Consider the following 18,414-nt stretch of genomic DNA (forward strand, 5'->3'; position numbering starts at 1 on the left):
ACGAAAGAATATATCACGTAGCACCTTTCGCAATTTGCAATGGGCTTCAGAACCAATGAAGTACTTTTTTTTAAAGCCCACCGTTGTAAAGTGGAAATCTGCCATGCAGCGGATGCATAGCAAGATCCCACATATGCCAGTTCCAATGCAACTACGCTGCTGTGCACCTGTTGAGGCCGATGGCAGGATGGTGCCAAATCGGTCAGCCAGCCTCATTTGATTATTACTGGTGAGTTGCAGGTGACAATTGTGGTCCCTGTGGCAGCTCGGCATAACTACGGGCAAAAATCTTGGCCGTCTCTGCAGGGGCCTTTATGGCAGGGAGCGCAGCCATTTTGGATGCTGAGGCGCCCATTTTAAATCATGATTTGGATTTGTAAAATGGCCCTGACCCCGACCGACTTCAAGGCCACGAGCTTTTGCGCACACCTGAGGGCCCACTCACCCAAAAGACCGTGACTTCCGACAATGCGGCACTTCCTCAGCGGTGCATAGGAGTGCCAGATTATGGTCTCAGGTCCAACGTCTCTGGAGTGATAGCTTGAACCTGAGACTTTTCTTTTGGAGGCTAGAGTGAGACTGAGCCAAGGATGACACCTCCCAATATCCCAGTGGTCAGGAAGCAGTGAGTAATCGCGGTACAGCACGGACTGTGCTGGGGTTACACAAAGCACAGTTAGTGTTCTCGGAAAGTTTGCTCTTTGGCGTTTCTACGTGATGTGTATTAATGCACGTTGTGCTTATCACCACCAACAACCAAACAAATCAAGATTTCCAGTGTCTTTTTGATTTTTGTTTATCCACGTTGGTGAAATTGCTTCACCCTGATTATGGGAGACCTGTTTGGCATTGTAACTGGTTCATACAGACGGTCAAATTGTGCCATTTGGTGGGTCCCGTCTATCTATTGTCTTCTTGCTGACAAAACCGAATGTTATTCTGCAGTTCAGCTGGCAAAGAAATCAGCTCCTAACCTGATTGAATCTGAAAGGACCGCAGTATACTTTATTACTTTCATATTAGTGGCTAGCTGGACACAGGAGAAGCGTCAAAGTAAACACAAGTAAAACAAGAACCAAATCCCAGCCGCCCAATTTTCTGAGTTAACAGCTGCATTAACTACAAACCCCATCATTCACTCAGCAGGGTCTCTGATTTGCCTCCAGTGTGTGCGCCTTGATCCCCTGATTTATTTTAAATAGGAAGAGTGTTAAAGACTTTTGAGTACGCACAAAATGAGACACGTGAATTGTGCTGCCGTTACAGTGTGGGTGCTATCTCATACATGCCTGTTACACTCCTGATATGTTACAACTATATGGTCATATGTAAACAGCTGGCCCTAAAATGTGTCCCTTGGCTGCACAGTGTTTATTGAACCTCTTTTAGTCCTAACTGGTAAAATGTTTCTGAACAGTATTCAACTTTCCTCGGATCTGTGATTTATCGCTTTTCCTCATTTGGATTTCAGTCCTAGGCTGTCCTGAGATTTGGATATATTAAAATCTATATTCTGTATTTACCATTAGGTTGGAAAATTAATCCAGGAAGCAGCTGGAAAGAGTAATCTGAAGAGAGTAACACTGGAGCTTGGAGGAAAGAGCCCGAACATTATTTTTGCAGATGCTGATTGTAGGTTTAACTTAACATGTTAACTATCATATGTAACAAGGACGCACGCACACCCATGCAAATGTACATGCATGCCTGAAAACAAACATGCATGCACACACACGCACACACAATAAAACTCTCAATGTTGGTAGGGTGTACAATTGATGCTAATGATTGCCCACCCATTATACATCCCTTTCATTGACTTCAATAGAGAGGTAAATCCAGCATATAGACTTCCGGCACTTACAGTTGACAAGGCACCAGGTCCGGATGAGTTGCATTCAAGGAAATTGAAGGAATTTATAATGGTACATAATCTTCCTAGACTCAGGGGGTGCAAGAGGACTGGAGAATTGCAAATATTACACCCTTGTTCAAAAAAATCCCAGCAATTGCAGACCAGTCAGTTTAACATCAGTGGTGGGCAAGCTTCGAGAAACAATTATTCGGGATAGATTTAATAGTCACAAAAAAATGTGGGTTGATTAGGAAGAGTCCGCATGGATTTCTAAAGGAGGAAATCGTGCTTAAATAACTTGTTGGAGTTTTTTGAGGAGGGAATTGAAAGGGTTGATGAGGGCAATGCTGTTGATGTAGTGTGCATGGACTTACAGAAAGCATTCAATACAGTGCCACATAACAGACTTGTGAGAAAAGTTATAGCTCATCGAATACAAGAGGCAGTAGCAACATGGATACAAAATTGGTTGAATAATAGGAAGTGGAAGGTAATGGTCAGCGAATATTTTTTTGGGCTGGAGGAAGGAATGTATGAAAATGAAAATGAAAATCGCTTATTGTCACGAGTAGGCTTCAATGAAGTTACTGTGAAAAGCCCCTAGTCGCCACATTCCGGCGCCTGTCCGGGGGGGCTGGTACGGGCATGTAGTGGTGTTCCCCATTATTAGGTCAATTGCTTTCTCTAATATATATTAACGATCTAGATCTTGGTGTGCAGGGGGCAATTTCAAAATTTATGGAGGATGCAAAACTTGGAAGTATTGTGAAGAGGACAGGGTAGAACCTCTAAAGGACACAGACAATTTGGTGGAGTGGGCAGATAATGGCAGATGAAGTTCAATGCAGGGAAATGTGAGGTGATGTATTTGAATGTGAGGTGATGCAGAGGATCTGGGTGTATTTATGCATAGATCATTGAACTTCGCAGGACAGGCGGAGAGAGTAGTTAATAAAGTATGTGTTTTTCTGGGCTTTATTAATAGGGACACAGAGTACAAGAGCAAGGAGATAATGCAGGATTTATACACTCCACTGGTTAGACCTCAGCTGGAGTATTGTGTGGACAGTTCTGGGCACCGCACTATAGGAAGGATGTGAATGGGTTGGAGAGAGTGTAGAAAAGGTTTACAAGAATGGTTCCAGGGTTGAGAACCTTTAGTTATGAGGATAGATTAAAGAGTTTGGGGCTGTTCTCCTTTGCGGGGGGGGGGGAAGAAAACTAAAAGGAGATTTCCTAATAATGTTCAAAATCATGAGAGGGCAGAGCAGAGTAGACAGGGAGAAATTGTTCCCGCTCGTAAAGGGATCAAGAACAAGAGGGCACGGATTTTGCAAAAGAAGCAAATGTGTTGCGAGTAAAACCTTTCTCACGTAACGAGCGCTTGGGGTCTAGAATGCACTGCCAGGAAGTGTGGTGGAAGCAGGTTCAATTGAGGCATTCAAGAGGGGATTAGATGATTACTTGAATAGAAGGAAGGTGCAAGGGTACGGGGCAAAGGCAAGGGGAATGGCACTAAGTCATGACGCTCATTTAAAGAGCCACTGCCGACACGACAAGCCAAATGGTCTCCTCCTGTACCCTAACAATTCATGATTCTGTGATATCAGGCAGCTGATCCACAAGCCCCGGCTAAAACTGAAAGCTCCGCTCACAGAGATCTGGTGCACGCAGAGACCAGCACAGCCACGTACCTGACATTTTGCTGTTGTTCAAGTTTTACAGAGTGGGCTTTGTGAATTCCTTGCCATTCCACTTGCACGTGGCAGCGAGAGAGACAATGACTGAAGGCATGTTGCCCATCTACGCCCACTCTAGCTGTTGCCTTTTGACTTCCCAGTTGGAAGACGATGTCTGGGGATGACGTTTGTCGAAAGAGGAATAAATGTAAAAACAATTGGATAAATAATTTTTTGTAATTATTCATTCAAGGAATATGAGTGATGGGAAGGCCAACATTTGTTGCCCTTTCCTTGAAAAAAGAGAATTTAATATGGGAGTATTTTATTATTTCTTCCAATCAAGCATTTGAATCTGATTGAACAGTAGACATGTTCCCTTAATACTGTGGAGATAATAATAATAACAATTTTTTATTGTCACAAGCATGAAGTTACTGTGAAAAGATTATAATAGTGTTTTGACACCAACCTAGGTGTTTTCAGGGCCATAGCTATTGGCACTGTAAGTAAATCCTCCACTGTGTTTAAGCATGCTTCTTAAAATGTCTTTTTACTAAGTGGGGGTTCATTATTTTCTATACACGTCTAATAGGCAACTTGCGATACTTTGAAATTTATTGGCCAGACAGTCACAGGTACTCCCTGATACAGACAAGGTAATATTCCAACCTCTAACATGCTGGTTTATTCTTCCAGTGGATTATGCTGTGGAACAGGCTCACCAGGGTGTATTCTTCAACCAAGGCCAGTGCTGCACTGCAGGCTCCCGGATCTATGTAGAGGAGCCAATCTACGATGAGTTTGTCAGGAAGAGTACAGAACGTGCTCAGAGGCGAACAGTAGGAAACCCTTTTGATCCTGCCACTGAGCAGGGCCCACAAGTAAGATTTTCTCAAGTAAAACAGGCAGAGATGGTTATTTCAACATTCATTCATTTTCTAATCGAGTACATTTTGTACTGTGCTTTATCTGAGTTTTCTTATTAGGGCAGCACGGTAGCATGGTGGTTAGCATAAATGCTGCACAGCTCCAGGGTCCCAGGTTCGATTCCCGGCTGGGTCACTGTCTGTGCGGAGTCTGCACGTCCTCCCCGTGTGTGCGTGGGTTTCCTCCGGGTGCTCCGGTTTCCTCCCACAGTCCAAAGATGTGCGGGTTAGGTGGATTGGCCATGCTAAATTGCCCGTAGTGTCCTAATAAAGTAAGGTTAAGGGGGGGTTGTTTAGGTTACGGGTATAGGGTGGATACGTGGGTTTGAGTAGGGTGATCATTGCTCGGCACAACATCGAGGGCCGAAGGGCCTGTTCTGTGCTGTACTGTTCTATGTTCTATGTTCTAAACTCTGGACATGCCTGTGTATCAGATACAATCAATAAATCAAACACAAGCATCTGAAGAAAACAGCTCAGGTTAATTTGAGTAAACTCTACAGGCATTTAATTCCAGAGATGGAATGATTTTACATTACATTACCCAGTTGGTCTTTTTTACAATACAATGTAAGGTTAAATTTGTTGCAATATGTAAAGTTGTGATCTTTACAGCATGGTACAAGATTGGTTTATTTTTGGAGTACATTATACGATTGGGGGTTTTCACAGTGCAGGATTGTTTTTCGCAATAAGGCATAGGGTTGGGTTATTCTGCAGTGTTTTATAAAAATTCTTTCATGGAATGCGAGCTTCGCTGACACGGCCAGCATTTGACGCCCATCCCTTATTGCTCTTGGGAATGTGGTGGTGAGCTGCCTTTGTGAACTGCTGCAGTCTATATGGTGGAGGTGCACCCAGAGTACTGTTCAGAAGGCTGTTCCAGGTTTTTGACCCAGCAAATCATTGAATCCCCACAGTACAGAAGGAGGCCATTTCGACCCCGTTGTGTTTGCGCCGACCCTCCGAAACAGCATCCCCACCCAGGCCCACTCCCCCGCCCTTTCCCCGTAACCCCACCTAACTTGAAAATCTTTAGACGTGAAGGGCAATTTAGCATGGTCAATCCACCTAACACGAACATCTTTGGACTGTGGGAGGAAACCAGATCACCCGGAGGAAACCCACGCAGACACAGGGTGAGAACGTTCAAACTCCACACAGCCACCCAAGTCTGGAATTGAACCTGGGTCCCTGGCGCTGTGAGGCAGCAATGCTAACCACTGTGCCACCGTGTCGACCAATATGTTACACGATTGAGTATTCTACAGTACGATATAAGGTTGGGTCCTTTACTGGGATATAACTTTTTCTTTTGCAGAAAATTATAAGATTGCACTTGTTGGTGCTAAATCCCTGCTGTAATGGATTTCATTTGTTTTCAGATTGACAAACTACAATGTGATAAAGTCCTTGAACTTGTACTAAGTGGCATAGCTGAAGGAGCAAAGCTTGAATGTGGTGGCAAATCCCTTGGGAAGAAAGGATTCTTCATTGAACCCACTGTATTTTCAAATGTCACGGATGACATGCGGATAGCAAAGGAAGAGGTATTAGACTCAACTCCAGTTACTTCCAGTATGAAGTAGATTAGATCATTGAATGAAACACTTTGGAATGCAATATTATTGCCAACTTTTATTTTGACTTTGTGTGTTTTCATTCATTTATTTCAGATTTTTGGCCCAGTTCAACCAATTATTAAGTTTAAAACTATGGAAGAGGTAGTGGAAAGGGCCAATAATTCTCATTTTGGCCTGGTAGCTGCCGTCTTCACCAAGGATATCGATAAAGCGTTAACAGTTTCTGCTGCTATGCAGGCTGGGACAGTCTGGTAAGGACCCCACGATGATGTTGAGACGAGGCTGCCCAGGATCCCATCACTTGTCTGAATTATCATTAGAGGAAAATGATCATTGATTTCGAGGCAAAATGCATGTCCTGACAGGTCAGACCTGCAGAACACGTGTGGCTGGATTCCCCGCCCCACCGCGCCACATTTCTCTTTCACCCCGCCGGCGGGTGCTCCTTTACGTCGGCTGGTCAAAGGGGTTTCCCATTGTGGGGCAGCCCCACGACGTTGGAACACCCCCCGGGTTGCCGGCAAAACGGAGTATCCCGCCGGCTGAGAATCCAGCCCCACATATGTGGATCTCTTGGTTATTTGGTTTGGAGACTCTGAAGTATGGTGGTGTCAGACACCAAACTCAGCAAATCAGATGGAAATAGGTAAATTTTGCAAGGCTACACTCATGACATAGAATCCCGTTATCAGGAGCGTGGACCGGATAATCATTCAGAGAGCTGCACTTCGATTAAGCAATGGAGCTAAGAAAGAGCAAGAGGCAGTAAACATGATCAGTGGGAATTATTAATAGCCCACCCAACAGTAGTGGTAATGTCGGGCACAGTTTGAATCAGGAAATCAGAGATGCATGTAACAAAGATAATACATTGGGGACTTCAATTCATATATAGACTGGGTAAACCCAATTAGCACTAATGCTGTGGAGAATTAATTTTTGGCATGTATACAAAAACGTTTTCTAGAACAGTATGTTGAAGAACCAGCTGGGGAATAAGCAATTCTGGATCTCATATTGTGCAACGAGATAGGGCTTATTAATTGTAAAGGAGCCTTTAGGGAAGAGTGACCATAAGATGATGTAATTTTACATTAGGTTTAAAAATGCTGTAGTTCCATCTGAAACCTAAACAAAGGAAACTACGAAGGCATCAGGGGAAACTTGACTGTGGTAGATTGTGAGGTATGATGGTAGACAGGCGATGGCTAGCATTTAAAGTATTTCTACATGGTTTACAACAAACATACATTACTTTGAGGCACAAAACTGAAAAGGAAAAGTGATCCAACAGTAGCAACCATAAAGTTGGATGGGCAACATAAAATCCCAGTCAATTGCTGTTTAATTCATTTAAATTGATTTCTTGCTCATCAGTTGGGGGGGGGGGGGGGGGAGGGGCTTCTGACTCACTTTTGAGGACGTAACGAGCTGCACAGATAAGATAAGGGGGGAATCAATGGGTGTGGTGTATTCGGATTTTCAGAAGTCTTTTGATCAAGTCAGGCATAAGAGGCTAGTAAACAAAATGAGGGCATATGGGTTTGAAGGTAATATGTTGGCGCGGATTGAGGACTGTTTCATGGACAGAGAAAAGAACAGGAATAAATGGGTAATGCTCAAGTTGGCATGCTGTGACTGGTGGGGTGCCACAAGATTCTGTGCTTGGGCCCAGGCTGTTATCAATGATTTAGATGTGGGGCTAAGTGTAATAATACTGATACAAAACTTGGCGAGAATGTGAGTTGTGAGGAAGATGCAACGAGGCTTCAAGGTGATGTAGACAGGCAAGGTGAATGGTCAAGAAGATGAAAGATGGAATACAAGGTGAAAAAACGGGGAATTATTCACTTTGGTAGGACAAACAGAGAAGCAGAGTATTTTTGAAATGGTGAGGGATTGGGAAGTGTGGATGTCCAAAGGGACCTGGGTGTTTCAATAGTCACTGACAGCTGGCATGCAGATTCGTAGAATCATAGCATTTACAGTGCAGAAGGAGGCCATTCGGCCCATCGGGTCTGCACCAGCCCTCGGAAAGAGCAGCCTACTTAAGCCCACCCTTCCACCCTATTCCAGTAACCTGACTAATCTTTTGGACACTAAGGGGCAATTTTGCATTGCCAATCCACCTAACCTGCACATTTTTGGACTGGGAGGAAACCCACGCAGCAAAGTGGGGAGAAAGTGCAAACTACACACAGACAGTCACCCGAGGCTGGGATTGAGTCCAGATCCCCGGAGCTGTGAGGCAGCTCATTAAAAAATTCCAATAAATTGCTTAATTATTATTTCTCTTACGCAAAACCACGCTGATATTTGCCAATTACCTTCAGTTTTTCAAGCCATAACCTCAATGGTTGATTCCTGCATCTTTCCCATGATTGACATTGCAGGCAGTTTTGATCCCCTTACCTAAGGAAAGATATACTTGCCACAGAGGGAGTGCAAAAAGGTTCACCAATCTGATCTCTAGGACGGCGGAACTCTCCTATGAGGAGACTGGGCCTGTATTTTCTAGAGCTTGGAAGGATGAGAGGTGAAGCGTACAGACTTCTTACAAGGCCAAACAAGGTGGATGCAGGAAGTCTGCTTCCCCTGGCTGCAGTGGGGGTGCGGGGTGGTGGTTCTAGAACCAGGGGACACAGTTTCAGAATAAGGGGGAGACCATTTCGGAAGGAGACGAGGAAGAATTTCTTCACTTAGAGGACTGTGAATCTTTGGAGTTTTCTACCCAGAGGGCTTTGGAAGCTCAATCGTTGAGTATGTTCAAGGGAGATAGATTCCTTGATAGGAATAGGATAGGAATGGGGAGAGTGCTGGAAAATGGTGTTCGGGTAGAAGATCAGCCATGATCTAATTGAATGGCAGAGCAGGCTCACAGGGTTACTCCTGCTTCTATTTCCTACGTTCCGATTGAGAGTGGAATCTTGCAAAATGTATAATTCTAACACATTAACACTATCACAAATGTTCACAAGCTGTGGCTTTACGACAAACGTCGATAGACACCAACCCATCAACGAGGCAGTGCCACATTCACAATTGTGAGAATGGATTTACCTTTGGAAAGCAAAGCAATGCAGATCCCAAAAATAACATTGCCAATATACTCGCATTTCATACAGCAAAGAAACAAGCCACTCAGCTCACCATGCCCCTGCTGGCTCTTTCAAAGAGCTGCCCAATTAGCCACACCTCTCTGACCCTTTCTGGGAGCCTTACAAATATTTCCCATTCAACTAATGACCCCAATTCCCTTCCGAAGGTTGCTCGTGACCTTCCATCCACCACCCTTTCAGGCGCTGTGTTCTAAGTCGTCAGAACTCAATGCATACCAATTCTCCTTTCCTTCCTGGTTGTTTTTGCTCATGCTCTTCAATCTGGGTCCTCTGTTTTCCAACACTGCTGCCAATGAAAACAGTTTTCCCTCCCTCCTCTATTAAAACCCTTCAAAATTTTCAACACCTGGTGTGAAATCTCCCCTTTCCCATTTGTGCTCTTAAGGCAACAATTTCAGCTTCTCTAGTCTCCTCACATCACCGACTTCCCTCATCTCTGGTACCATTCTAATACCCAGGACGGGACACGATAATTCATCCTGAGGCTTAAGCGATGATTTCTCGAGCTTTACCATAAGGCCGTATGAAATAGGAGCAGAAGTAGGCCATTTGGCCAGTCTTGTCCGCTCCCGCTTCTCTCCTCAAAGCCTCTGTTAATAAAGCCAAGCATTCCATATGCTTTATTTAAGCAGCCCGAGCAACTTATCCAGCCACGTTCAACGATTTGTTCATGCAAAGCTTCCCAGGTCTCTCTGTTCCCGCACCCTCTTTAAAATTGTACCTTTTAATTTCTATTGCATCTTCTGATTCTTCTTTCCAAAATGCATCCATCATTCACACTCCTCTGCATTAAAGTTCATCTGCCATGTGTCTGCCCGTTTCAACAGTCTGTCTATGTCCTCCTGACATCTGTTACTATCTTTCTATGACATGGTTTATTCCAGCAGCATATCCAGTTATCTTCTGCTACAGAGTAAGGGGAATAGATGCTGAACAATGGATTCAAGCTGTCCAAATCAGTTAAGTGTGTTTCTACGTCACTCACTGCTTGTGAAACTTGCCAGCCCATCTCATTCTTCAGGCTGTTGTTGGCACAAGGCACCGAGCAGCCTCTTGCCTCAGATGGTTTCCAGCCTGTTTCACAGGGACTGATTTAGTGAGCTCATTCTGTTATTACAGTCGACCTTCTGGGAGGAGAGAATGTTTATTGAAACAAAACATATCAAAAGTCGGACACTGATCCCTGAGGAATATTGAACATCTTAGATTCTATCTTTTGTTTTATTCAGGATTAGCAAACTCTGAGCTATATAATATTGTAAGCAAACAGTGTTCTCTCATGAGTTGGAGCGCACAATGGAGATTTCTTTGCACGATGAGGATTTTAAATGTAATTTTCAAGTTTTTCTTCTCCTTTGTGCTGTTGAATTGGGATTACTTTATTTTGGGCCTTTGTCTGCCGTGAAATGAAGTCTGGAATTCTCCGGCCATTGGGATTCCCTTTTCCCGCTGGGAGTGCACCCCTGCCCTTGGGTTTCCCAGCGGCATGGGGTGGCTTCAACGGGAAATCCAATTGGGGATGAGAAAATATCAGCCATGATTGAATGGCGGAGCAGACTCAATGGGCCAAGTGGCCAAATTCTGCTCCTATGTCTTATGGTCTTATGGACAAGCAACGAGAAGAGAGAATCCTGCTGCCAGTGAATGGCACCCCACTGAGAAACATGTGGCTGGGGACCAGAGAATCCCAACCAAAACTATGTCCATGCATGTGTGGGGCTCCCCCTAGTGACCAAAATGGCAAATAGCAGCTGAAGCATACGCACCTGGCTCAATCTCTAATCTGCTGAGTTAGTTGATCTCAGACAGTCAACCAATGAGAGAACTGTAGTTGGTTCTAGTATCCCTTAAATGAAGATTAGAAGTCAAAACAAGGTTCTTGCTTTTGATTGCTTTCCATTGACAAAAAGTGATCATGAGTGTGTGGATAAGGCCGGACCTGACTGTGATGTTCCCTGTCTCTTTTGAAATGGGGCAAATATCGGGTTAGCAAAAAGGCAGCCTGTTGATCTCATGAAATTGACCCTCTGTTGGAGGGGTTGCGGTGGGGGGGGGGGGGGGTCAGGAGAGCTCCTGTAATTCAACCACAGCCCACAGGGGTCCCGTGGAGTCTGGAACATCAACCCCCTGGGCGGAATTCTCCGCCCCCGCGAAAAATCAGGAAGGCCATCGCGAACTCGGCTGTGTTTCACGCCGGCCTCGGAGGCCGCTCCTCTCGCCTTATTCACCCCCACCCGGGGGGCTAGGAGCGGCCCTCCGTAACTCTCGGCCGCCAGGCCTTGACGCTTGCGTCAAGGCGGCGCGCCGAGAATGATGCGGCCGGCGCGCCTAAGTGATGTCAGCCGCGCATGCGCAGGTTAGTCAGCTCCAACCCACGCATGCGCGGTTGCCGTCTTCCCCTCCGCTGCCCCGCAAGACGTGGCGGCTTAATCTTGCGGGGCGGCGGAGGGGAAATGTGCGTCCCTTTGAGACGCCGGCCCGACGATCGGTGGGCATGGATCGCAGGCCAGTCCCCTCCCGAGCGCGGCCGTGGTGTTCACTCTCCGCCCCCCACAAGCTTCAAACCATCTTTTGGCGCCATGTTCACGACGGCAGCGACCAGGTGCCGTCGTGAACCAGTCGTGAACGGCAGGCCACTCGGCCCATCCGGGTCGGAGAATCGCTGGTTGCCATGAAAAACGGCAACCGCCGATTCTTCTGAGCCGGGGGGGGGGGGGGGGGGGGGGGGGGGGGTGAGAGAACCGCGAGGAGCGCCGGGGGGGGCGTGTCGTGAGTCGCCCGCCCCTCCCGCAATCCTACCACCCGGCATGGGGAGCGGAGAATTCCGCCCCTTCACCCTGACTCCAAATCAAGGTCAAGTTTAAAAGATCGGCGGTCGCTTCCAGTGGTCCCACTGGTTAGAATGCATTGTGATCGTAAAAGAAGAATATGTCATGAAGTAGCGGGAGCTCTGAAAGTTCCCTAAACAGACATCAGCAGGTTCCTCGTGAACACATTCAAGGGTTAAGTTAAGTTAATGTTCACTGATTTTGGTCTGAATTTTACCAAATCCAATGTAGTGTCATGCTCATTTTAGGTTGTCTTGAGGCACGGGACTTTTCTCCCTGAAATGGTCTTGTTTGTCTACCCAGAAACTATGAGCAACTTGGACCAATTTCCTTCCCCGTTCCTTACAGCCACCCAAACAGCAGAAAATTCTGGATAAACTCAACAGGTCTGGCAGCATCTGTGGAGAGAGAAACGGAGTCATGTACTGGGCCAGAACTTTGGAACTGCCTCCCTAATACCACAGTGGATGTACCTACGCATGGACTGCACCGGTTCAAGAAGGCAGCTCACCACCACCCTCTCAAGGCCAATTAGGGATGGGCAACAAATGCCGGCGTAGCCAGTGAAGCCCACATCCCGCAAAAATGAATTTTTAAAAAGTCCATAAGAAGATTCAATAATGACTCAAAACTTTATCTCTGTTTCTATGTCCACAGATGCTGCCAGACCTGCTGAGTTTATCCATCATTTTCTGTATTTTCACCCAAAAGGAGTGTCTGTTTGAGAGTGTGGCTGGAAGCTTGGTGATCATGAGTGACCTCATTCAAGAGATAAATAGAAAATTGTGCATTCAGGTGCATGCTTGATGGATCTTGGACTGTCTCACGCTCCGACCCAAAGGGGTAGAAATGGGAAAACTGTCCCCCACATAAACCCTGTGAGCTTGAGGCCACCCAAAGCAGCATCTCTTCGGGCCTCGAGCCTCCCTATCTCTGTAATCTCCTCCAGCACCCAACCCCCTGTGATATCTGCGCTCCTTCTGACCTCTTCCCAACTACCATTGCTCCAGGACCGGTGGCTGCGTCTTTAGTTGTCGAAGCCCCGAGCTCTGGAATTCCTTTCCTACACCACACATTTCTCCTTTAAGACCTTCCTTAAACCTTATCTCTTTGATTAGGTGTTGGTCATCCGGCCTAATATTTCCTGATGTTGCATGGTGCCATTATTTTTAAATAATGCTCCTGTGAAGCACCTTGGCATGTTTTGTTTTATTAAAGGGGCTATATAGATATAAGTTGTTGTGGGAGTACACAATGGATGTGGGTGTTCAAAAGGGGAGTCAGTTTGAACTTTGTTTTTTTAGAGTTCAAACTTTAATGGCAGTATTGCAAATAACTGCGTAAATAAATGCTTTAACATCCACACACGTACACACACATCCCCCCTCTACTCAATTAGGAGATTGACAACTAGTCATTTAAAAAGCAATCAGGTTGGAGTCAAACATGTTTTACCTCCAACGTACATTTGCACAAATATGCATTAATTTCCAATTTGATCACGCACCGCACGTGGGTGCAGTCAGTCAATCGGGACCTGTACTGTATCATGTGTCATTTCTATTGTGATTTCAAAGCCTGTGAGTGTTATTACAACGGATTTCAATGCACCTCATGTCATCACATCACAAAGAGAAGTTTGGGGAAGGCATTTTCATGATGACCGTGTCCCTTTAAGGTTGGCCACATACTGAAGTATGTCGAGACAATTTGTGTGCATTTTATATGCATGAAGTTACTTTAGAAGCATGCTTAGTTGGACTGATAACATCAGCCCTCAAACTCACTAAAAGTATGCTCCAAATTGCCTTGTATTTTCAAAATCCTGGCTTTGTACCAAGGAATTTCAAGCAGCAGGACCTACTCCAAGAACTGAACCATTTGCACAAATGTAATTACTGAAACAGGACAACTTTTCATTAAGGTATTGGAGGAGGACTGAAACGTGACACAATTCAAGTTTTGAGTTGCTATCCATTCTGACTTGCTTGATCTTATTCCGTTTGGTCTTCAAAGGTGGTGCCCCCCTTTTTCCATTTGGTAAATTTTAAATACTTGTCTGTCGCAATTAAATTCATTGTCACGTGTCATGTCTCAAATACCCCTTTACAACTCATCCTTGTGTTTTCTGTTCAGCATCTGCACTTGCACTATTGGTGGTTGAAAAGATTTCTTTGAGCAATAATTGAAATCAAATTAAACTCATTTTTTTTTTATTGCAGGATTAATTGTTACAATGCCTTAAATGTCCAGAGTCCCTTTGGTGGATTCAAAATGTCTGGCAATGGTCGAGAAATGTAAGTGCTTTTATAGACTTGGGTTTCAGAACACTGTGTCTCTCACCAAATCTAAGAGTGCTGTTTTATTTCCGCAAACACGTCTTCTGTTAAACGTGAAAAAGTTAAACACTGGAGACAAAAAAACTGGAGCTCCCCAAACATACGGTGTTTTAAAAAATATTTTCTGGTATAAATAACAAGGCATTATTTTAGACAATTGTACAATGTGAATGTGTTCTTTTTCTCTAGGGGCGAGTACGGGCTAAAGGAATACACCGAAATCAAGACTGTAACTGTCCGAATTCAACAGAAGAATTCTTAAAGAGTGCTGTGAGGCTGGTGCTTTGTTCATGGACCCAGTAGGAATCTGCTCTGTTATTGACAGAACATAATGCACAACAGTGGTTGTGCAGCATACGGTTGAAGCTTTATCTTATAACAAAAAAGTAACAAAAAATATACTAGTGAATGTATATGTACCACAAATACTGTGTATTTGAGGAAAATACAATATAATCTCAGCAACTTCCCCGAGTGCATTCATTACATGGTGCTCCATCGTAAATAGTGTTTAGCCTTTGTGTAAATCTGTCAGCTGTGGAAATTTAATGCACCATGTATACTCAATGGTGTCAATGGAACTATGACAGCCCAGTTCTGTCGCTACTAACAGTTTGGGAACTGCCACTACCACACTTTTTCTTTTAAACCAGCGTGTCCCACTGGCCGGTGCTGAGCAGAGGTAAGTGGAGCAGGCTCACGTTGAAAGGATGAGGGAGGCCAGACTGATGTTAGTGTCCTCTCTTCCTGGAAAGGGGCACAGATCGGAAACATGAGCCCTGGCCCACGCACTGTAACCCGAATATAAATATTTAGGTATTTGCTCCATGGTTTGTTGGTAGTACGCCGATCATTTCTCACAACCACTGCCAGCGCTGTAAAAGAACCCAGAAACTGCTGCAAGAGCAGGTTTCAAGCTGGGAATCCAACTTTTAAAATAGATATCTGTATATGCACACCGCTAGCACAATTTTAACATGAAACTTTCATTGTATTCCACTATGTACAAGGGAGCCTTGGAGTTCCTGCAGCCAGGGAGGTTATTATTGTGGGGGTGGGGGTGAGGGGGGGTGGAAACTTGATTCCCCTTTCGATTTGACGGAAACACCAGGAGCTTCCGTGGGCCCTTCCAGCAGAAGGTTCAATTCTGACCTTATGCCAGAAATACCTGTGAATCCCTGTTAGTCCAATTTGAGGTTTGAATGCCTACCATCTAATGCAGTTGTTGCTCGCAAACCCTTTGATCGGAGTAGCATTGTAACATTGTTACAGGACAGAAACAAGCTCCTCCGGCCCAACAGCTCCATGATTGTGTTGATGCTCCACCTGACCCTCCTCGAACACCACTTCCTCCAATTCCACCTCCTGTTCCCATCTACTTCCTGTGTTAATCTAGCTTCCCCCTTAAATGTACCAATGCTAGTCAACACAAGCTACTCCCTGGGGTAGGGAATTCCACATTCTCATCCAAAGATGTTTCTCCTGAATTCCTGATTGGACTTATCAATTACTATTTTACATTTATGGTGACTCGTTCTGGCCTCACCCACAAGTGGAAATATCTTCTCCACGTCTACCCTATCAAACCCTTTCATAAATGTAAAGGTCTCTATGAGGTCTTCTCTCAGTCTCCCCTGTTCCAGGGGAAAGAGCCCAATCTGTTCATTTTTTTCCCCCTGTTGCAGCCCGATACTCCCACTATTCTGCCCAGTCAGGTGGGGACCTCAGATGTGTCAGAAGCAGAGTGGGCACCCACTCATAATATGCAAAGAGCCAAGTCCCAGTATTTGCACAGGGGTCAGTGACAGTCTGCACAATGCCTACTCCCAACCTCAGGCCACCCCAGGATATCCAGGACCCGGATCCAATTGTGTTGGGTAACAGAAAACAATGTTAGACTATCTAGCCCCCAACATATGCAAGAGGAACAGAATAAACTCTGTAGTCGGGGGTTGGGGGGTTTGTCATTAGCACCAAGTTCAAAGCATCTTAAACCTGCCAGTGCTCTATCCAATGAGGATAAGCTTTCTCCTGTCATTATGTGCAGTGACCAAGAACCTAAACACTGAAGATTTTCCTCTGGTTGTTATTTCTAGCAAGGTTTACACTTTTTGAACATTATAAAGAATTCTCCAGGAATACCTTCTCGGACTGCATTTGTTTATGTCTCAATGGGTACAGAAGCCAACCCACGGATTGCCTCGACAAAACCAGGCTTCCATAACTCATGGGACACTAACTTTTCAGCAAACCTTTGTTCTCACTGATTTCCAAAGACAGGTCGGAAAATTACAATGAACAAACAGCGCTCTACTGAAAACAGCATATTGCCTCGACCTAGGATACCTACTCCCTTGCCAAAGGAAACAAGATTTGATAAAAAATGTCTTTACAAAGACAAAGCCCGTATAAATGTGCCATGTCCTCTTTCTATGTTGTCTGGGACATTGTTACATGTTGCGCCATTAACTGTTGAGTGTTATCAATGTATGGAATAATTCTTCGGACGTAGCAACATTGAGAAATTCAATGTTTAGGATACATTGTTTAATGGCAATGTTACAATGTAACACAAGTCACTTGGCACTGTGCCAGACATTAGGCATCAATGTAATAATTTGGAATATTTTTGACCAGAGGTTTCAATACCTGTCCTAATAAATCGTTACAATTCTTAACAACACAGATGACGGCTCAGCAATCTGCAGCACATATCGGAGAAATAAAACCTCTTAATCAGATCTGTTGGCAATAAAATCAAAGAAGGTCTGATATGAAATGGGAAGATACCAAAGTAATTAGAGGCATGTTTCAGTTCTGAATATTTTCTAGTGATTACTATTAGTGATAATAGCAGTCTAACAATGAACACACTTATAGGGCATAGCTCTGTCCGGTGGACTTTACTCCATTTAAATTAGAAAGTTAACACTTATATCAAAATAATAGGTAGAGGAATTTCATACAAAGTCATTAAGCATTCATAAGTTAATATCACAGTCATTTCAAGGCTTTTGGATACGTAAAAGATTTTGTCATTACACTATACTGACAGTGATAAAAGCTAATCCTTTACTATACTTCACCCTTCTGACTCCACTCCTATGAAATCTGAGCATTAATTTGATAAACTTTCCCTATTCCTGCTGTCTTTCAGATTCTCTGATTCAAGTCACCTCTGGTTGATGTCACAATAAAAAGCAATAATGTATAAATACTCGCATTTTTATACACTGATTGAATGACTGCAAATTTCTTCTTGTTAACTGTACTGCAGTTTTGAAATCATGTATATACAATTATGTACTATGAAGATATAAAGATATTTTCTATACTGTTTTTCATTAAAGAACAAGACACATTTGGTATTGGAGTGTGAAAGTTATGTAAAACAATTTGACTAAACACCTGCTGATGTTTTAGATCAGAGTATTGGGCGCGTCGTGTTGGTTGCGGCTAGATCAGTACAAACAAAATCCCTGGGCAGCACTGGTTAGCACTGCTCCTTCACGGCGCTGAGGACCCAGGTTTGATCCTGGCCCCGGGTCACTGTCCGTGTGGAGTTTGCACATTCTCCCTGCTTTTGCGTGGGTTTCACCCCCACAACCCAAAGATGTGCAGGGTGGGTGGATTGGCCACACTAAATTGCCCCTGAATTGCGAAAAGAAAAATAATTGGGTACTCTAAATTTGTTTTTCTTTTAATTTAAAAATAAACAAAATCCCTGTCTGTGGATTTATTTCTTCTAATCTGGTCAAAAACTCCGTCCCATTATCCAAACACTACATTTAACATGAAAAAAAACATCCGAGTAGAGTGACAGACATCTTCCACTTCATTATTCACCTGTCGGAAACAGAGCTTTATAGTTGGAATCCAGCTCATTTTCTCTCCCCTGGCACACAGACTAAAGTCGAACAAAAATAGAATGACTGCACTTGGCTCTGGCAACTGTGCCTAGCTACCTGCCTCTTTGTATTTAGCCCAGGAACTCCTGTCACTCATGAAGTTCTCCCATGCAAGTTGTGATTAAACGAGAACACTGGATCCTTCCCTCCAACTAATTATTATTAAGAATTTTT

General features: G+C 44.3%; 1 protein-coding gene across 1 annotated transcript in view; it reads left to right on the top strand.

The window, feature by feature from the left end:
- Positions 1-17,696, top strand: part of aldh1a2 (aldehyde dehydrogenase 1 family, member A2) — a 96,348-nt gene extending 78,652 nt beyond the window's left edge. The window contains exons 8-13 of the mRNA XM_038813431.1: positions 1,530-1,632; positions 4,234-4,418; positions 5,849-6,013; positions 6,140-6,297; positions 14,216-14,290; positions 14,522-17,696. Coding sequence (XP_038669359.1) covers positions 1,530-1,632; positions 4,234-4,418; positions 5,849-6,013; positions 6,140-6,297; positions 14,216-14,290; positions 14,522-14,594 — 759 coding nt within the window. The 3' untranslated portion in view covers positions 14,595-17,696. The remainder of the gene's footprint in view (positions 1-1,529; positions 1,633-4,233; positions 4,419-5,848; positions 6,014-6,139; positions 6,298-14,215; positions 14,291-14,521) is intronic.
- Positions 17,697-18,414: the final 718 nt, after the last annotated feature.

The sequence above is a fragment of the Scyliorhinus canicula genome, chromosome 12, assembly GCF_902713615.1.
Source record: "Scyliorhinus canicula chromosome 12, sScyCan1.1, whole genome shotgun sequence".
NCBI classification, from domain to species: domain Eukaryota; kingdom Metazoa; phylum Chordata; class Chondrichthyes; order Carcharhiniformes; family Scyliorhinidae; genus Scyliorhinus; species Scyliorhinus canicula.